The 21915-nt window shown below is 45.0% G+C and overlaps 1 protein-coding gene across 7 annotated transcripts in view; it reads left to right on the forward strand.

Annotated features, from left to right (window-relative positions):
• The first annotated feature begins 20826 nt into the window (after positions 1-20826).
• The window catches only part of CARMIL1 (capping protein regulator and myosin 1 linker 1), a 197712-nt gene continuing 196623 nt past the window's right edge, over positions 20827-21915 (forward strand). For 3 of the 7 annotated variants that reach the window (XM_042798031.1, XM_042798030.1, XM_042798032.1), the window contains exon 1: positions 20829-21519. In XM_042798031.1, coding sequence (XP_042653965.1) covers positions 21480-21519 — 40 coding nt within the window. In that variant the 5' untranslated portion in view covers positions 20829-21479. Of the gene's footprint in view, positions 21520-21915 lie in introns of all 7 variants that reach the window. The other 4 variants (XM_042798035.1, XM_042798028.1, XM_042798033.1 and 1 more) reach the window with 4 other exon arrangements.

A 21915-nucleotide genomic window follows, 5' to 3' on the forward strand; every position in this document is an offset into this window, starting at 1 on the left:
CACTCAGTGATGGAGTAACTAGCTTTTCAAGGAGAACTTTAAGCCACTCGTTCCATGTGCTTCAGTGCAATGATTCAGTTAGCTAAATCAGTGGGTAACAGGGTTTATAAATACCGTAGGGGGAAAAAAGTCAGCGTCGGTGGCTCAGGATACAACCCAAGTCACTCAGCTTTCATACTGCAGTGCAGTCCTGTGCTGTTCTTGTGCCACCTACTGACCAGTTCCTCCTAAATTTCAATTCACTGTTTCCCTAAATAAAACATTTTCAGTTTATTTTTAAATGCAAATATTTGATGTTGGATTTTGGCCAAGCGATTAATAGCTAGTGAATACGGTCAGTCTTCATGCCTTAATAATAAGCTGTAATTTAGAGCTGAATCACCCTATCCTGCATGAGTTGGCTCAGTATAAGAAGAAATGGGATGGGATGGGATGGGATGGGATGGGATGGGATGGGATGGGATGGGATGGGATGGGATGGGATGGGATGGGATGGGATGGGATGGTCAGCATTATTCAGCATGTCAGATCCAATGGGGCTTCCTGTCCTTAAGTGTGTAATTACCTGCTGAAATCATTATGATTGCACAGATTTTCAAAAGCAGAACCTACCTGGAGAGTTTGCTTTCTGTCCTTTGGTGCTTTTCCTGACATGGCTGAGCTATGGTGAGGGGTTGACCTCATTCCTATATCAGAGAGAGGTACTATGTGGGAATACAATGGAAGATCGGTGCGGAGGATTGTAAACATGCTCAAGTGACTTGCAGCTGGGGTGTTGAAAAACACATATATCATACTAATTGTTGATTAGCTTTGTGTGCTTGATGGGTAGAACATCTGCATTTAGATAATATAGGCCTGTGATAGAGGCACCTTATCGAACATCCTTGAGATTCCTGTCCTGCTGTGGGAAAGATCACAGCACAGTGGAAAAACAACACCTGCAAAACGCCCTGATACATACAGGTGAAAGCAGCAGGTTCAAAATATTTTCTTTTTTCTCTTCTTTCTGGCTAGCCAGGACCAAGCTCTTCAGTACTGCTGTCCCCACTTGCATGCCTCTGCCTGGGTGCTGCTGCACAGATCCTTTGGGTTGTGAGATAATGAGAATAAATTTACTCTTTGCATTTCATCCGTGGTTTTGAGGTTGTTCCTGTGTCCTGCCAGTGTCAGCTAACACATACTGAAATGTAGGCTGCAGGTCCTCACTCCCTGGGTGTGCTGATGGAGAAGAGCTTTTCTTTCGGCTTTCCAAGCCCCTGAAACCAGAAACTAGCCCTCACAACTAAGAAAATACTTTAAACTTTGTTATCAAAAGTCAAGGCAATCGCTTGCATATGTGTCCCCTATCCGGGACATTCCTGAATTGCTTACAAGGTGAACAACACATACCCCATTTCAGCTGTAAATCTATGTATTTGCACCCATCTTGGGTAGACTAACCACAGATTGGCCTAACACTGTGAGTTGCTCTGCCAGCTGGTGAAATGGTGGCTTTAACAATTGTCCATAGGCTGGATATTGCTATTGCTCTGCAAATGTTTCTGACAGCTGCTGTGGCAGTTAATCTTCCGAAGGGTTCAGGTTAAAAAGAGTTACTCCAGTCCCCATCTGAGAACCAACTGAAAGCTGTAAAGAGTGGTATATAGCTGTGACACGCCTGGGATTGAGGGTCCTAGATGACTGTGGCATCAATAAATAATTTCTGCAGAATAACAGATTAGTGGACTATCAAGGCTGCCATTAGAACAGGTAGTTCCAGAGCTTCTCAAAAGGAAAAGGGTGATCAGAAGGGCACCCTTTTCTAAACACGGTCTTAAATGATAGCTTTGCTCTGGGGCCAACTCAACCTTGACCAGGCCATGGTGTGACACTGGAGAAGTTGCTCCCAGCTGCAGCTTCTACCTCCCACTCGTGCTCTCTGCCAGCTGCACATTTCAGTGGGACCACAACCTCGCTGTGTATTTTTAAAAATGTGTGGAAAATAAGCTTTCAGTTTTTGTCACTTCTCAATGGGCTGGCCTCTTGCAACTCTTTATTCAGTAGAAAGGTAAAAATTGGCAGATGGGATGACAGGCTTCTTTACCCTAGTTTAAAGCATGGTGGAAATTTTATGTACTCTTCAAAAAGAATGACAAAAGGATCATGCATAATTTTTCTGTTTGGGGACACAATATTTTCTTTCTAATTATTTAAAGTTCACTATGTGATCTTATTTTTTTTCCTTGCATTTTACTTGTTGGCCTGTGAGCAATTTCTTCTAAAATTAATTGGATTAATCATTCTCAATTGGATCATCATATATTTACTAAATAGTTTTAGGAACCAATTCAGAGATTGGCAAGCATTTGGATTATGCTAGCAATAAATGTGGCACACCATTGTACAGGAAGAAGGTTTTTTAGGTAACTATGATAGCTTTCTTGTTCTATGCTCAACTATCCTACAGGACCTGCCACAAAGCATCAAGCATTTAGGATTTAGAAATAACCCAGTGTTTCCCACTTGCATATGTAGATTTGAGTCAGAAACACTGCAGGAAGATCACCTCTGACAAAAAAGCTTTCAGAATAGATTGCTGGCCTGGAAAAACAGCAGGAGATATAGCAGTCATACCTCTTGAAATATTTATCTTAGCATTTTCCTATCAAACCCTGAAAATACAGCTGCACCCCTTATGGGTCAATAAATAAATATTGTACTCAAGGCACAGTTCTGTTGTTTCCTTAATCTTTTCCTAAACTTTCTTGTTTTCACTTGCAGACAGCTTGCAAGACCTGGTGCAGTAAAGCCTGCTCATTAAGCCAGGCTTTCAGGGTATCCAGCCTTTCAGAGGTGTGGGAGCTAAACCAGCTGCTAAACCTTTTCAGATTGATAAACTCGGGGTGGATAGGACTGTGTTTCTGAAAAGGAGGATGCCTAAAATCGGAGCTAGTATGAGAGTGGAGCTCATATGGAAGTAGTCTTCCTCCTCGAAAAGACGCACCCAAGCAAAACATGAAAAACTATGCAGCAGATTTGTGACTGTTAAGAACCTTTGGATATCATTTATTTCAATGATATTGTACCTATGCTTTAATTATATAAATAGGTTTCACTGTGAAAGCTTCTTATTCAAGAATAAGTATGCTTTTAAAGTGATATCCATTCCCAAATTTACTGAGCTGCTTTCTGTCCTTTCCTTTGAGACTGGTTCCCTTACTTACTCATTTAAAGTGTCATTTCTGATAGCCCTTTTAATCATCTCTTCTATTATTTTCACCTCATATTTCCCAGTTTTAGCTCTATTCAGTTTTCTCCTAAAGATTTTTTTTCTTATTTTAAATTATGTGTTGATTGTTAACACATTGCCATTTTCCATAGCCCTGACTATATTTTTATTATTCTTCATCTTTCTCTTTGAAGTTACTTTTTGGCAGTTGTGATTCCAGCACCAAACACAGCACTCCAGGAACTTCACAATGACTATACAGGCCAGAACTTTATGTCCTTCTTTTGTATATTTATGCTTTTGCAAGCACCATGGTATATAGTCCCGTATCAGAAAGGAAGCTCACATCCTGTTAGTTTTTCAGACTTCACAACTGACTTTCTCTAAGTAAATTTATTTCTTAGGATTCTGACTTCATATTTACGTACAAGTGACTATTACTAGTCTTCAACCATTTTTAATAATATCCTATAGAATAAGGAATGGTTAGATATCTCATATAACTGTAACATATCTGGTTACCTTAAATCAGAAAAAGAGATAGCACTTAGACTACTAATAAGATTTTTAAAGGTGAGTTGTTATTTGCCTTCCACCGCCCCTTAAGATAAATTATCTCATTTAATAATCCTGTCAGAAGGTGTGTCTCACCTTTTGGAATGATGTAAACAAAGAATCTAGCTATTGTGGCTAGCATTATATGGAGTCCCAGTGCAGTCATTTGCCTTTGTGATTTCTGACTTTGTAAAGCTGATGGAGACCCTAATGCCATGACTCAAAGCCAAAGAAAAGTGTAAACCTGTAGTCTAACCTACTGTGTTCTCAAACTGAGGTTGCACAAGAGATCTGGTAGGAGACAGAGGTACAAATTACTCTAGTTGACACAAAGTTTCCCTTCCACTTCTGATGACTCAGATGCTTTTTCTCACTGACTGCCTTAGGAAAGCATGCCTGATTAAATATTTTTGGGCATTGTTTCTCTCCCTCCTCCAAAACAAATGACTGTATAAAAAGAACATTTTAGGCTTATTGCAGGGACTATTGCAGAGAATCAAAGACTTTAACTCCGGGTACCACTGTGAAAGCACATCAGTGTTCATCCAGAAAATACAAAAAATCATTAAATCTGCAAAGTCATGTTTCAAAAATAGTTTGCCTCAGTCCCATAGGCACATTCCTTTTCTCCTGAAATTCTGAAACTTCCAGGCTTCAAAAGCTGAAACTTGAAAATTACATCCCAAATATTTGTAATAAAACTACGAAAGGAGGTATCCCGTGTCTCCAGTGGAGTGGTAACGTTTACATCATGATGCAAATAAACTGCGAATTAGTCCTGAGCTTCTCTTCAAAGTGAAGACCCTGATCATGGCTTTATTGAAAGCTTTCTGGTCTGAGGCTTGGTTTAACATGTCACACAGCTTGCTGGGATAACCAAAACTCAGAGAATGATAAAAAAACTGATGTTGGAAGAGGCTTCTGGAGGTCACCTGGCCCAACTCCATGCTCGAATCAGGATCAACTTCAGAATCAAATGAGGTTTCTCACAGCCCTCTCCAGCTGAGCTTTCAAAGGTTTCCAAGGTTTAATCTAGGAAAGCAGTGTCAAGAACCTAAGAACCAAGTACCTACATTAAATAAAGACCAGCCCCCAGATTTTCAGTCCTGAAAACTAACAGTTCCTGGTTCTTTTCCTAAATCCATTTTTTGAAATGCTAGGGCTCCTCCCCCTTCAGGTTTGACCATAACCAAAATTGTACCTAAACACCACATCAGTCCATTTTCCCCGGGCTGATCATTAAGAGGTGTCTCACCCTTGGTCCTCCTTTAGGAGCATAACCACATGTGACACCTCTCCTGTGGGGGACAGTGGCACAGCCTCGAGTGCCTCCTGCTGCTGCCAGCTAGTTCAGTGCTGAATCAATCCATCAGGCACACTCTGGACAGACAGACAGAAATATGGTGGCGCGCACAAGCCCCACAGCTTTACACTGACATGGGATTCAGCGCATGTGAAAGCATGACCCCTCTTGCGCAGCGTTGGAAATACCCAGTTCATCACAGCTGAATAGCCTAGCACTGGGATCAGCCTTTATCAGAGGCTCCAAAACGTCGAACGGCTCCTGAGCAGAGGTAGTGCCAGCCAGGACTGACTTGGTTGTTGAGACAGGTGAGTGGAGAAAGAGCTGCCATTACCTAACAGAGACAAAATAAAGAGAATGACGTGCAAGGTAATGCACAGAAGATCTGCAAACAGTTATTACTGTATATCTTGGGAGGACATGTGGTGTCCAGGAGGGCTCCTGCACAGGCTAAATGTTCATGCAAAGCAGATTCTCCCAAACCAGGAAGTTCAGAACAGGCATTGCTCTTCACTTAGAAAAGAGGTTTGGATGAGTCTTTCAGTTCTTAAGTTCATAAAGGTTCACACACAAGTGATCTTAAAGCCCATATAGCAACAGACCTGGGAAATCTGTATCACTCTGACTTCATTTGTTTTACAGGTTAAAATGTCTTCGACATTGTCACCGTGGGCAAATGGTCATTTGCATCATTGTAATGGTTACCCATTAAAAAGACACTGTTTTTTTTCCTAAGCATCTTCAAGAGATTACTGTTGTACTTTAGAGAAGTTGTGTGTTCTGCACAAGCAGAACAGACTGACCTTGGGTCATGCAACACTTTCACTGACAGTCTCTGAACTAGCCTAGTGAACTTTTCAAGAGCAGGAAGATGCTTTGCATTTCATTCCTCACTATCCTTTTTTCTTGGGAAAAGCTTCCAGTCAAAATCCAAAGAAGTTAGACATACACCTTCTGGCATCTCTGCTCAAAATTCACCTTTCCTATGTTGATGTATAAATCATTGTCATCTGATCACCTAAACTCTGGATGAGCAGGAATGTCTGGGTTTTCCCCCTTTCATTCTATTGTCTAGCCTTCCCAGCTCATATCCCTGGCTTCAATCTGTTTTACCTAGCTGACACTTTTTGTTGACTACATAGATAACAAGGAAATGAGGCAATGTCTAACTACCCTTGCAGTATTTTGTTAATATAAACCACAGCACACTTAATTCCTAGGAGTTAGTGCAATTTAAACTACAAATATAAATCTCCACATAGCAGGAAATACTGGGTGGGAGCGAGGGGTGTTTCAGGCCCCTTACAATTCCACTTCCTTGAGCCAAAAAGATTTTCAGAGTACTGTGTTTTGCTAAGACAACATTTAAGAAACCGGAGATTTTAAGAGAATCTCAAAGTTTATATGAAAGTTTTATGGCAGAAGCAGAAACATCCTGAAGTAGCCAAAACTCATCTTGTCCCCAGATTATAGTGGTCCTATCACACATTTCTTCTGCTCCCTAGGCTGAGGTCTGTCCTGAAATGGGCTGATAAGGGGCTGGGGTGGGGACCCATGGCTAACAATCTCAGCAATTTCCACTGTGTGATCATGCTACTCATGCTCACCCAGGTCTTGCAAATGTTTCCAGTGAAGAAAATTATTCCTCAAATTCTGACAAAGAACTGGGAATGAAGTATGCCAGTGAGATGATCCTCGAGGTATCTTCTCCCTAAGGGATGATCTGGCTGGAGCAGAAAACCCTTATCTGGCCCCTAGAAGAGCAAAGACTCCAAAGGTATTTTCTCTCTCTGGCAGATGGGAAGTTTAATCATTCTTAACTATATAAAAACATAAGCAGAAGAGCACAAACCCATACTTAGGCTATTTCTGTGACTCTTTAAAGAGCTAAATAAATGATGGTTAAAGAAAACTTTGCCCTACGGGGAATGGCCAGATGATTCAACAGGATTATTTTTCCTTTAGCGCACTCTGGCCACAAGGTGTCAATCCTTACATACAAGAAGTAATGGCTGGTATATTATTCTCAAGCACGGCTGTAGCAAAGTTTACGGCTCTTACAGGAGCAACGGCACTTAGGGCAATAGAAAATGAAAAACCAGTAAATACAAAGGACAAGCAAAAACCTCAACTGCAGAGTCTTCTCCTTTCATCGTGTAAGGAGATCACACACACGCTTTATAGTACGAGTTACGCAGCTGCACCTGCATAGCTAATGGATTAAATCAAAACTCTATTCCATTACTGTTTTTCTACAATATTTCAGTTTTGATGAGATGTGTTAAAAAGTTGTGTTCTCCTCAACATGTTTCTATTTAACAAAGATGTGAAAAGGATCAGCAAAAAAGTGAAATCTCTAGAGACACATCCAGAAACACTTAACACTTCTGAATAACAAGTGACAGAAGAAAAAAAAAAAAAGTGAGAAAAAAAGGGAAAGCCAGGCTTTCAAAAAGCTCAGCACCATTTCAATATCTGATAGATAGCCAGATTTTCAACAGTGCTTTAATAATGAAACAACTTCTTGCCAAATGATGCTGTATAAATGGCATTTTTGTCTTCAGAAATCATAACAGAGCACTAATAGTCCAGCTAAGATACAGCAAAGACATTTTTCCCTTTACCATAGCTAATGGACACTGAATTCCCTCTGAGTTCCCGTGGTGAACTTTGTTTACTCCAAGTGGCAGTTGTGCATTCAAGAATTCAAGAGTGCTAGTAGGAGAGAATAGTGATGATTTGCTGAAGAGGAAAAATACAAATTACACTGCACATGTAATTTAGTGGTATTCTGAACTGTCTCTTTCAGTGCTGCTATATTTTTTCTCCCTGTGAACAAGATCATGTGTGAATATGCATGAATTTATGCTCCATGGTTTCAAAGGGGGAGGGAGGCATTTCAGTCTCCCTTTAGGGATTTTTTTCCAGGTTTGGAAGAAACTGTAAAGCAGAGAAAACTATTTCTGTCCAGCCCACAGCAAAATAGTCTCTTAGTGCATCCACACTCTAAAAATTGGCTAAAGATGGCGTGTTTTTACCCAGGTAGGTATCTCCTGACCTTAGTCAGTTAGTCCTTAATGCTTGTTATGCCTCTTAGCAGCCTCCTGCAGCACGCACAGCCACCAGCTCTGCTAGATTCATTGCAGTGGGTTCCCCCACGTGATGGTACCAGATCCACCAGATCCAGCAAACTGTCACTGATAGCATCAACTGATGGCCACGCAGTCACACAGGCACAGCCGCGGTCTGGAGCTTGATTACTAGCAATGATGCCTAAGATGGAAGAAAGCCAGCTCAACTGCTGGAGACTTGACTGAGTTGGCAGCTCAAGAAAACATTTTCTTTCAAACCAAGCCTATTTCATGTGGAAATCATCATTAGGCAGTAAACATTGTAAGCTCTGTGAAGGGTCTCTGGGGAGAGCAGAGCTGCACTTCAGCAAAGGAATTAGTAAAAACTAGGTGAGTCTTCCAGGGAATGAGAAGCAAATGATAATTTAATGCCCTTAGAAAAAAGCAAGGAGGATCCTGTATCTAGTGAAGCAGGGAGTTGCTTCAGAATGCATTGTTTTGTGTAAATGTTCTAGGGAACTGAAAAGACCTCAATGGGCAGCTCCCACACCCTGCCATTTCCCTCTGCCCCTATCTGGCTGCAGCATCCGTGCTCTGGGGGTGAGCATCTCCTGCTGCCTCGCAGCTCAGCAGCTTTGGCACATACTGCGTTCAGTGCTCTGGTGCATGTTGCATTAAATAGATTGGCATGCATTGTGTTTCCCTGAGCTTACTGGTATGCATTGTGTGCTGGTGTCTGGGCTGGCCACCCTTCTGCATGCAGCAAGGATGTCTGTCACATTTTCCCCGATGCAGAGGCAAAGGTTTTGTGGCTGAATGTCCTTGTTTTGGAAATACGGCATCATGGGGGCCTAATTCCTTTGCTGAGAAAGGAAATGAGTCGATCGGGTGTGTGCAACTGGGAAGAGTGAGGAGGAGTGAAGTCTTTGTGTTTGCTGCAGTTTTTCCCCTCCTTCTGTTGAATCATGGCTAAATAAATAAATCAAACAATCCAGAACAGGCATGGGACAAAATCTGAAGAGCACTCTTAGGTGCAGGCAAAACATAAATAAGCTCTACCAAAGGTCTAAATGTATCTGTGTTCACCCTGAGATGCTGACAACACACATTTTGCTGCTTATTAAAGAACATTAATTTCAGATGCCATCTGATGTAAAACTGGAAATAGATAAGGCTACTCCCAGATCAGCACCAATAAACTAAAGGTTCACAGAGCTCCCAGCTTGCTGGGAAATGTGTCTACAACACTGCCCTTGGACAGGCACGGCCAGCCTGGTTTGTGTGAGACTGTTCCTGCTCAGCCAAGGGGAGGAGGTGCCAAACCCCACTCTTGAGAGCCTCCCCAGTGCTCCCTGGTGTGGGATGAAGCCATGATAGCAATTGTGGCTGCTCTGTTTGCAGCTGGCATAGAAGCAAGATGTCCTCAACATTTTCAAAATATTGGGTTTTTTTCTGGTGTCCATCTCTTCCCCCAAACAAACAGGTTTCTCTTCTCCAAACACTGTCCGGCGGGTGTCCTGCTATCGCTGTTGCAGAGCCCAGGAGTCCTGCTGGTTTCTCCACCAGGGCGCTGACTGCACCGAGGTGGATGCTGAATCAGCTCTTCAACTTCCATTTTTACCCAAAACCACAGTTTGCCACCTCTGCTTCCTCCTAGTCCTATCTGCAAATACTGCAGTATGTATACCGTACTGTATACTTACTGTTCGGGATATTTTTAACTAGGTTGTTTCTGGCTCTTATTCTCCATATTTTGGGTTTGAGTTATTGCAAGTTTTACCCTTCTTATTTGAATGTACTGCAGCTGAAAGAAAGTAGGAAAAACCCAGGACCATCTGTCTGCTTGCAGCACGAGGAGCGGCACTGCCAGCTTCATGCTGCCTTGAACCGAGCAGGTCAGCCCAGCTCTGCTCCAGCGCCGGGGCACCTCGGTGGGGCCAGCGCAGCCCCTCGCGCTCTACAGACCCCTCCATCTGCCACCAGGCATATTTAAGGTCATATTTGTAATCTGCCTGTGCACCCATCGGAAACACAACTGTATTCACCAAACAATTTAATGCAAGATGTCTGGCAAAGATTTTAGGCTTCTGTTATGCTGAATGCAAGTGAACACGTGTAACACTGACCAAGGTTTCCTGTTATGAAGCTACTTGGCAGTAAGGGAACTTACTGGTCTCCCCAGATAAGCTCACCTGTACAGAAAACTGAATAAAACCATGTCATGCGTGCAGAAACAGTGCAAGTACAGATTTTTTCCTATTGAAGTACCTATTTCATTATAATTTTTTACTGGTCACATGACTGTGTATAAAGTCAATATGAACACCCTGTGGAAGTTACAGAGGTGACCTTTACCATTTGCATCAAGCTAGGTAGGTCTTGTCCCTGCAATGATTTTATGTAGATTTGGCTGGTAATGTGTAAAACCAGATCCTTCTGCGCTTCAAAAAATCCTACAGCAACATTTAGTTATCACTTTTTTAAAGCCAGTAAAACAATGCCAGGAGCCCCTGTGTGCCCACTGAAACAAAGAAGCTTTTTTAAGAGTAGGCAAAAAAAAAAAAAAAAAAAAGGTAAATAATCAACCAGGCAAAGTTGATGGTAAACCATGGTCCTCTCTAGTAAAGACCCTTGTCTGCCCATGTTACTTGGTATCTCCCATCAAACCCTCTCTTCCCCTGTGTGCCAACTGAGTCAACGGTCTAGGTATTTGACATTGGAGAGTGATGGAATTTTCCAAAGCACAAAATTTAATGGATTGTTACAAAACAAAAATAATTCTTGACCTCTTGCTGAAGAATGGGGAGCTGATGCTTTCTATCAGCAGAGAGCTGTTAACACACTGAAAAGATGACGCTGATTCCTTGATGGCGGCACAAATGAATTAGAATGAGGGAAGGAAAATTGTCATCTTGTACTGAGCACCTCATAATTTTGCTGTCAGTTGAAGAGGTAAGATTACTGCCAGCAGCAGATAATACACAGTGAAAAGAACCAAAAGCATCAAGTTGCAGGGAAAAAAAAAAAAAAAAGACGAGGATGTGTGCAGTGAGGCAGGGAAGGAAGAAAGGGTAATAAAAACCTGTTCTGAACAGTAAATTAACCACTTAGGGGCAGACTGAAGACTGCTAAATGCTACTGGATCCTTTCTGTTGAAATGAAGATGAAAAAAATTAAATACGAACTCATCCCTGACACTGCTTTGTTTTGCTGCACATAATCATAATAAACTTATATATTTGTGCTTTGAGAAATTGTGTTACAGAAAATGACAGCTAAGGTTGACGACTGGGGGAAATACTTTCCAAAATCTCTAATCAAATTCATGAGAATATTCTGAGTCCAACAGGGGAGTTACCATTTCATAATTGTTTTTAGAGATCATCTGAGCACTTGAACTTGATGAGAACTAGTGCCCGTATGCTAAAAGCAAACTTCAGGCTGATTGTGAAATAGGCTGTTCTTGTTGTGCTAGTTTATTATGTAAATCATCCAGTGGGGGAATAGAAATATTACCGTTTGACCTATATCACTGACTGAAAAGTGCAGCTTGCAAATTGTGAATGTTGCAACCAGCCATACAGTTCCCTATTTGCCATCTTTATGTTCTGGCCTAAATAATTCGGTCTTGTGTCTGTTCCCCTAGCTGGGAGGCATCTATCACTGAGATCAAAATGTGAGCTGGAGATTAGAAACTGCAAATAGTTATACATAAACTTGTGATTTCCAGATCACTGACTATTTTCTGAAGAAGTACGTGGGTAATTTTTTTCTAATAACATTCAGTAAGTGTATGGTCTTTTCAATGGTGATTTGAGATTAGAGAAATGGAAGAGTAGTCTAAAGCATTCACAGCAAGTTAAAAGATCAGCTGTGATTTTTCTGGAGCATATGCTCTTTATGAGTATGATCTCAATATCATGATATACTGACTTGTGTTTTTTTCATGGATCTTCCCACCTGTTTTTCAGTACAGCCCTGCAAAGGGTTGTAATGTCCAGGTGTTGTGGGTTAACCCTGCCAAGCAGCTTGGCCCCACACAGCTCTTTGCTCATGGTCCCCATGGGATGGTGGAGAGAATAGGAGGGGCAAAAGTGAGAAAACTTGTAAATACAGTTTAATAAGTAAAAAAAAAAAAAAAAAAAAAAAAGAAAGAAACAACAAAAAAAAAAGGCACCCAAATCCAAGAAAAACAAGTAATGCAAAACCTCACAATTGCTCTCCACCAGCTGACTGATGCCTGGCCAGCCCCCAAGCAACAGCATCCCTGGCAAACTCCCTCCACCTCCCCCCTTTTATTGCTGAACATGATGTTTTATGGTATGGGATGTCCCTTTTGTCATTGGGGTCAGCTGCCCCAGCTCTGTCCCCTCTAAACTCTTGCCCACCCCAAGCCCACTCACTGGTGGGGCAGTGTGAGAAGCAGAGAAGGCCCTGATGCTGTGTAAGACCTGCTCAGCAATAGCTAACACACTCCCATGTTATTATCAACATGGTTTTCATCAAACACCTAAAACATAGCACAATACAGGCTGCCTGGAAGAAAATTAACTCTGTCCTAGGCAAAACCAGTACAGCTGGTCAAGTGGCTGAAATGTGGCAATGAAATGTGAGCAGAAACATCTTAGGCTGTTTTTGCTGATGGTATGCCATGGAATTGCAAGACAGGCTTTCCTTCTGCAACCTCCTCATATTTGTGGCTTATCTCAGGAATTTTAGAAGTGTTTTCCCTTCTACTGTTCTCAAAGTTCTCCTTTGGCACTGCTGGCTCGAGGTCACTGCCTCTTCAGCAAAACATCCAGTGGTTTTATTGTATCGGAGAAGTTGTCTGAGCACCCTTCACTGTACAGGGGAGGAGAGACAGAGCATGCTTAGGCTAAGTCTATACTCCATAAATAAACTGTGCCAGGAAACGTACTCAACCCCTGGAAAGCAAACATCTGCACAAAACAGCCATTCCCTCACTTGAGCCTGACAAGTGCCACCTAGCAAACAAACCTCCATTGCTGCATAGTGACTGAGGTGCCCCACGTACCCCTTTGAATGCTAAGGGAGCTCATTAGCACAGACACAAGCCACCCCATGCTCATCATCCTCAGCACCCAGCAACATCACTGGGCCATTCAATTTACTAATGGAAGTACAGCCCTTCTCTTCACATATGTTGTGTAGCTGATCTGGATTTTATGCCTCCTTTGCTAGGGAGCAGGATACCTAACTGGAGTGAGAAGTGAGGCTGGTCAGTCATTTGTGGGCTTCCCTTCAGTACCCCGAGGGCCACGATGAATGGCAAGAACTGTTTCTTGCCCCTTCAGCAGACCAGAACCTCTCACCACATTTGGTTCAGTGGTGGCATTTGCCCCCAGATATTAGCCAGTTTAGGAATTAGAAATAGGTCTTGGAATTAGTAGCTTAAAGATCTTATTTTTCAGTAAGACTGAGTAAATGGCTATACACGGAGGCAAATCCACTCAGAGGAAAATAAGCCTGTATGAAAGGAGGTTGTGTGTTGGAGATAATCCTATCACACAGGATTTGTTTTTCAGATCTTAAAAGTGATGATTTGAACCTGAAAAGTAGCACTTCTAAAAATAATTTGCTCTGAAGCATTGGTGAAATATATGTATCCAGAAAAACTGGTGTGACCTCAACTTTGCTGGGTTAGTCAACCCTTATGTTAACATCCTGTTATGGCCAGATCCGGGAATGGCAGTCTCACGTTGCCAGTAAATTCCTATTACATTGCAATATCACATCTGATGTTGGTTTATATTAGGGACAGGCAGTTAGGATGTTCTTGCTGTTTGCTCACATTACTTTCCCCACTTGCTAATTCCTTTATATTCTATTTGTAAAACTTCCATAAGTTGTCCATGGATGATTGATGCTCCCCACTTTATTTTACATAGCATCTAGGACAACTCTGAACACTATGCAAATGGAAAGGAGAACCTCTAGAAGGACCTCATCCTCGCATGAAGCTCTCCTGAAGCCAGAGACAACCACGGATTTTGCAAGGTGGGTGCAAGCCTGAGTGCAAAAAAGTGAGTCCCCCAAAATAGTACTGAACCAAGACTAACAGTACTCTTATCTGTGAAAAAAAGACTAACATGTTGTTGATCTTGAACACCATTCAGCCAAATCTCTGTAAATGTTTTATCAACTTAAATGGGTGCAGGTTCTCTGACTGTATTATGCAGGAAAAAGCTTGTGCAGAGGGAACAGAAGTGCCACACAAAATACTACTGCCACAGATCATATCAGAGTTCACATCCTCTGTGCGAAAGGAGGAGAATCCTGCAGTTTTATGTTCCAGCCATATCCCAGTCATTTCCTAAAGATGGCTGAAAGTCAAAAGGCTAGCTCAATGTGGATGGAAAGCTATTTAGTATTTAAAATTCACCTGTAATTGCTGCCAGTCTTCTCTTTATTCACCATATATTCATATTTTTCTGCTCCCAAGACAGTAAAGTCTGAGATAACTTTTCCCCTACACTGCTCATCCTATCTCCCCTGGCTCTGGCGCTATCACGTTATAAGCTGGAGGATTATGTGTCTCCCCATTTAGGCTTAACACACTCTCTTAAGGGTTCTTGTTGACACACCACATGGTTATTGACCTTTTCAGAATGTGTTGCTTCTGAGAAACCTTTTTGAGATGTAAAGAACATATTTTTTGCAGCAGAGGTTGCTAGGTTGAATGAAAGGTATTGGTATTGATGGAAAGGCTGTTAGTAGTTTCTGGTGGGGAAGGAGCAAGGATAGTAAAGGCTGAGAGACAAGCTCAAACTTAAAAAGGAGAAAGAGAATCACGTTCAGTTTGAGATTTAAGTCAGAACTACTCCAGATTTATTTTTGTGTGGGTCCATTTCATCAGCTTCACTGGCCATGAAGAAAATCTGTCTTCTTTTTTGGTTATTTCAGACAGTACAAATAATGTCTATGGATCATGTTTCACTACTCAATTCCAGGGGATAGTCAATCTCACAGGGCTGGTGGAAACCCAATCAAGGCATGTTGCTTGATTACATTGGAGTCAATAATAAGAAAAAGAGGCTTGCTGAGACATTGGACATAGTGAAAGCCTCTAGTGGAGGAGAAAAGGGATTTCACAGGCCCTAAACGTTGTGCAGCTTGACTTAGTGACGGGTAAGCTGAGAGGCTGCAACACTTGCATGCCACTTTTAAATGCTTTAAAATGTTACATTTCCACAGAGTATCTTGGTAAGCATATTCTATATGTCACTAGTAATGCCTGGTACAAAACAGAGAAAACTAGGATGCCAGTTTAGGCTGTGTGTTTAGGAATTGTCCGCTTTTGGTGTCTAGTTCCACATCTGGAGTCATAAAAATTATAACAGTGTCTAACTAAATGTGATGGGATATGCAGAGGATTATGCTTTCACGTGAGAGCTAAGAAGCAGAAGCAGATGAGCTCTTAAGAAATAATGATCCTGGTTTTATGCAAACATGCCTGCTAAAAACGAATGAGGGAAGAGGAACATGGAAATAGATGATATAATAATACAGTAGAGTAACCAGAATTATTCTGAATAGATTTCTCTTATTAAGATTTTCATGAGGCGTCAGCTGCTCTTTACAATTCTCTTCTTAACACTACCATCAAAGTATGCCTTATCAAAATATACATCTTTCCTGCTGCATTTTTATTCACCCTATTTAAAACCGAGACAAAATAAGTTTTTTTTGTGTGCACGGTACTGAAATAATCATAAGAGCATAAAGCAACCCAGAGGAAAGGGTTAGAAAAGACTCAGTCACAGATAACAACAGACTACTTAAAAGTACTTACATTTCCTTTGCCAAACTAGTGACTGATGGAGGACACGCATTTTTCCCTATCATTTTTTTCTCAACTGGTGGAATCCGAATCAGGCATCCAGTCATTCAGCAATATAAGGCATATTTATTATTGTGCAATTATCTAGTTACGTGTTTTCTGCTCTTTTTCTGATTAATGTTTTGTGTTGAAACATCCCTAAGTGCTGGAACATCTACAGGTTTCTGAACTGATGTGATCAATGTGAGGGGCTCAAATATCACATTTAATGGGATCACCACACATAGACAATGAACAGAAAGATTTTTATTGGATAAAAATTATACAAGCAAACAAAAAAACAGAGACAGCCCAAAATTTGAAGTGCTACAAATTATTTTTAGGCTGAGTGGAAATAAAGCTGGCATGGATGGATAGACTTCATGAACTTCTGAGCTCAGACATAATTGGAAGTGTGTGTTTTAATTGTGCTTCACGTACTTCCATAGAGTGGCAGGTTAGCAGCCTCTTGGTCTTTAAAACACCATTAATAATTGCAGTGGTTGAAAAGTAATGCTTCCCTAAACCATACTGCTCTTGGAGATGACTGACTGACTGGTATTGTAGCATATGAGATGGTATGGCCCCGTTCTGCTTGCATTCAACAAGGGCAGTAAATGGTATCTATGGGGTTGCAAAGGCATAGCTGGGGAAGAAGTCACCCCTTTGAATGTGTTCTTAAAAAATGCAGCTAGCAAGACTGGGTCATTTATATGTAGAGCTGGTTTCTGTCCTGTATTTCATGAGATATTCTGAGCTTTTGCTGTACCCTGGCAAGGCAGCCTTGGAAATCAGGTTGGATCATCTGGTTCCTGTCATCATGATGCTGCTCTGCAGCTGGATGACTCGAGGGTGTGACCTGAATGTTGGTCTGACACATGCTGTTGGCAACCGAAATCTCTCCACTGGCTAGAGCAAGAATAGGGTCATGATATTGATCACACCATAATATTGATGACATCATACTATTGCTTCTCAGGAAAAACGACTGAGATTCTTCAGTGCTAAAGCCATAATTCAAGTAGAAGAGAAGCTGTCAGGGAGGACACGCAGAAGTTAGGACTACAAATACCCTACCTTATGACAGTGTGTATGGTTTGGCACCAACTCATATTGACACCTGTCTTATCTGCAGGAAAAGGGAGGATTTAGGCTGAGATGGAGGATAAAGGCAACAGACAAGCTGGAAAACATGAATACGTTATACTGTACATCAATATAGGGTGTGAGGTGCCATGATAATATAGACCTGCAAGAGTTGGAGTCAGAAGTTCCTCAAAAGTTACTTCATGCAATTAATGGTTAATCTGATGCATGAAAGCTGCAGTTTTGAGGACATTTCCCCTCCAACATCTCTTTCTGTGTCAAATGTCTTCCTGATCAATGTCTTCCGAAGCTCCTAGTTCCCTCCTGCTCTGTTACTGTTGGTTAAATATAAGCTGTGGATGCTGCAATGTTCCCTGCAGCCATCTAACTCACACACAATCCAGCCCACTACTCTCATCAGCATTTGTGTCACACCAGAAGCTACAATTTGAGCCACCTTTAGAGAAAAAATATCTCCAACGAAACCAAGCAGATCGGCTTCTTGTGGCAGGCAAATCGGTTACCCTTTGCATGATTTTTAAAATTACTTCATAGATCTTCTGCTCTGGCAGAAGACAATGTAGCCTCTTCCCACTCTCCACGTGCCTGCCGCACATGTGATATGCCATGCTGCACCACGACTGGGGTGTGATTCTAGCTGGGGCACCCAAGTTGTGGTCATTTGCACCAGTGCAGGTAATGTGAGATTGGGAGGCCCTGCTGACAGACATAGCAAGGACTGGTGCTCAGCAGCAGCTCAGGATGTGAGCTGCACCTGAGAGTTATGGGAATGCCGTGAAAATCAGGCAGAAAACCCAGATGAGTCTGCCCCAGTTTACCCCAGTTTGACTTGGGCACCTCTCTTCTCCTCAGCTGCGTGGATGTGCCTCTGTTGATGGGCAAGGAGGGATAAAAGACGAATAAAATTCAGTTACTGAAATGAGAAAAATCCCCTTTCTAACCCCCTTCACTGGTTCAGGTTACAGCTGAGTATCACCATTTCTCACACTGGCACAACATGGAAAATGGTAAACAGACACAAGCGGGTATGGATGACTTGCTGTAGGGGCTGAACTTCTTCAAGTGTCCTTGCTGCCGCGGAAGGTGTCTGTGATAACTGCATCCCTGCTGAATTGAGTAGTGGAGAGTACGGCTCAACAGGGAAGGATGAAAAATCACACTTTCTTACAAAGCCAGCGAAGTCTCCATGGTGCAGCTTTGCCTATAAACTGTGGAGAAGAGTCTCTGGTTGGGAGGCATTGGGAGTTGATTGTCTGGGATCCCTGGGAAGGTGGTCTAGAGCTCTCTGCAGCGGGAAGTGGGCCCTTGGGGTTGGAAACACCTTTCCTTTCACAGGCCAGACTGACGTGATAGCACCAATATCTAGGCATTACTGTAGTTGGAGGAGCAGGAGGCAGCAGCCTGCCTGGGCAATGGTGTTCTGCCTCCTGTCCAGGGAATAAGGAATGAGAAATGATGCACTTTTCTGATTGAACCTGGCCTTGGGAGCACTAATCCACCTGAGTTTAGACTGTACCTCCCTTGCCTTGAATCAGATCTGGTCTTCTAGGCACAAAAGCAGGAATTATACAGTAGACTTGGCAGTGCTACTTCATTAGTCTGTAGTGCTGGTGATTAAAAAAAACAAAATCAAACAAAAAAAGCCCTGCCTGTTACCATCATTCCTTTTTTTTTTTTTTTTTTTTTTTTCTTCTTCCCCTTTTACACATCCTGGGCTCACTGTCCAGTTTGTGTGGTAGGAAGCTGGGAGGGAAGAAGTGCTATCATATCCCAGCAGAATGCTGCAGGCAGGCGGGCAGGCCTGGAAGGAACACATCATTTCTACAGCTGATGCATGCTGAGAGGCCTGCGGTTGTCTGGCAGCAGCCAAGGAAGCAAGGTTCATGCTTCAACTACTGTTTCAGACAGAAATGGGGCAGTGGTTTAGTGCATCTTGAGAAACTGTCATGCTCTGCATATCTGCGGTCATAGATCCAATAATGTACATTTTTTGCAGGGCAGGTGAATAGCAGTGGAAGAGAAGATATCTTTCCAGAAGTTTTAGCTGAACATAGGGCATTAGACTCAATGCAGAAGTAACTGCATATGAAATTACATGGCCTTTCTTATTCAGACGTAATGATCTGATTTTTCCCTCCTGGGTATTATAAAAGATGTGAACTTCTCAATTCTTTTTTTGTTTCCTGCCAAGAGATGCCCGTGTTCCTTGGTGGAAATAAGCTTGTGTGTATGAAACAAGCAAGAAACGCAGTTTTCTGCTGAGCTGTGAGGAAAGACAGTCAGGTAGGAAAGGAAGAGGTCAGCAGGTATTCTGCATACATCAGAAAAGGATGCAGATACAGTGAGGAAAAGGGAGAAGACGACGGAAAAGGAATACGGTGCACTCTATAAATATACCTACATATGCAGATGAGATTTGATTGACATTGCTATATATTAAAAACACACAGCTTCTTTACTATATTCTTTTATTAATACGTTCACTTTATATTTTCTTTAAAGGATGTCCTTATTCATTACATGTAAACAGTAAACTGGAAAGAGAGCATATTGTAGCCATTTATGTAGTAATCCCATCTGTATTGGTAAAATAATCTCTGACATTATTTAGAGAGCTGGTTGGTGCCACAGGGAATCATAAGCAAATTGACGAGTCCCACCAATTTCAAACTGCTAGTCATGTTTCTGCCGAAGCCCAGGATGTGCAGTAGTCACTGAGACCCAGAGTGCAGCAGCATGGTATTGTACCAGCGAAATAACTCCTGTTGCTCTCACTGAATGCATTTCAGGTTTCTTAGTTACACAGAAATGACTTTGATCTCCCAGATCCACTGCTCACTTGTAGAGTGCTTGAGATACGAGGTTTATGCAGTAATCCACCCCTTGAGGATGGAGGGCGACCAATCACAGTGCTGCTGCAGTGAAAAGGATCCTTTTCACTGAAACTAGGCATCGCTACCAGGGGCAAGCTGAAGGATTGCCAGAGCTGCCGAGCCTCTTCCTTCGCTCCCACCCAACAGACACCTTCCTGTCCCTATTTTCACAGGCGCAATCGGGCCGCTCGCGTGCCCCGTTTCTATAATGTGGCCGTTACGCACGACAAAAATTCTCAGCAGTAAAGCGCAACAAGCAGAACGCTGCAATTTGTGGATTTTTCTCGGGTCCTGGGAAAGGAGGCATGTTCGGTGCCCTTGCCCCTAGCACGGGCCGAGAGGCCGGCCTCTCCCTGCACAGCGAGTTTGCTAGGCAGCCTCTAGCGAGGGCGTTATCTCAGAACAGGAGCTGAAGCGGCTGCCGTCCCTGTGGCGATAAGGTGGGAGCGAGGGAGAGTGAGAAGAGCTCTGGATCAAAGGTTACCCTCTTCCAGGGTGAAGCCGGGAACTTTCCCTCTTCCCGGGCTTGAAAGCGATCCAGCCTGGGCGATCCCCCAGGCGGCGAGGACCGACTTGACGATGACACCCACCCCCCTTTCATACCGCGCGCCTCTCCGCGTGACACGCACCCCGAGCAGAACCTCCCGCGGCCCAAAGGCGCAGGGCAGAGGGCCCGCCGAGGAGGGACGGCCGCTGCTGCCAGACACCCCGGCGGCGGCCGGGGCCTGCGGCGGGGCCGGGCCGGGCCGGGCCGGGCCGGGGGAGCCGCGCCACCCGCGGCCGCCGGCAGATGGCCCCCGCCGCCGCCCTCCCGGGCCCGCCGCAGCGCCGGGGGCTGCTCGGCCGGAGGAGGGGCCGGCCCCGCCGCGCCGAATCTCCCCCCCCGCCCCCCTCTCCGCGGTGGGGCGGGCGCGGTGGCTTCCTGAGGGGGATGCTCCGGGCCGCCGCCGCCACATCCTCCTCCTCCTTCTCCTCCGCCGCCGCCGCCGGGTGCGGGGTGGGCGCGGGCGGGCGGCTCCCGGCGGCTCTCGCGAGGTGAGGCGGCCGGGCCGGGCTGAGGGCGCCCAGCGCTCCCGGGACCGGGGCAGCCGCCGCCGCCGCCTCCTCCCGCCCGCGCCTGAGCCGCCGGTGCCGGGCGGGAGCGGGGCGGCGCGGCGCGGCCGGGCCGGCCGTGTGAGGGGAGCCGCCGAGAAGCCCGGCCCTGCCGCTCCCGCCGGTCTCCCGCGGGGCCGTTCCTCCCCTGGAAATGCCCCTCCTGGCCGCGCCGGCAGCCGGGGGCGGCATGTAGCGCGGGGGGGGGAGCGGGCTCCGCGGGGCGGGAGAAGCCCCCTCGCCTCCCTCCGCGCTCGCCGCAGGCGCCGCAGAGAGGCGCGCGGCCGGCCCTCCTCCCCCGCCCCGCCGGTTGCATGCCCGCCTCGGCTGGCGGAGGGGCGGCGCGCCGCTGAAGCAGCCCCGCCACCGGGCAAACCCCCCCCCCCCCCCCTCGCCCCGCCGCCCCCGGGCGCCGGGCAGCGCCACCATGGCGGAGGAGAGCTCCGACGTCCCCAAAGAGTTGATCGGTAAGGGACGGGGCACGGCGGGGGGGGGGGGCGGTGCTGCGGGGGCGGGCAAGTTTGGAGGCCGCCGTGTGCGACCCCGGGCTGCGGCGCTGGGGTGGGGGGGGGGTGTGTGGATGTGGAGGGTCGCGGGGAGGGGGAATGGATGTTCGTGCGTGTGTGTGGAGCCGGGGGCAGCTCCGCGGAGGCTGGCCGGGGGAACCGGGGGGGCTCCGCGGGGGGGACACTCAGGAGCCGGCGTGGGGGGGGGGGGGGCGGGCGGCGAGGCCGCGCCGCTGCTTGCGGGGAACGGAGGGGGGGGGGGGGGGGGGGGCTGCGGGCCTGAGGCGGGGAGCGGGGAGGCGGCGGCGGGCGGGGGCTGCCACCCGTGTAGCCGTCCCCGGGCAGCGTGGGGCTCCA

This window comes from Tyto alba, unplaced genomic scaffold (assembly GCF_018691265.1).
Source record: "Tyto alba isolate M040663 unplaced genomic scaffold, T.alba_DEE_v4.0 Super-Scaffold_27, whole genome shotgun sequence".
Classification (NCBI taxonomy): Eukaryota; Metazoa; Chordata; class Aves; order Strigiformes; family Tytonidae; genus Tyto; species Tyto alba.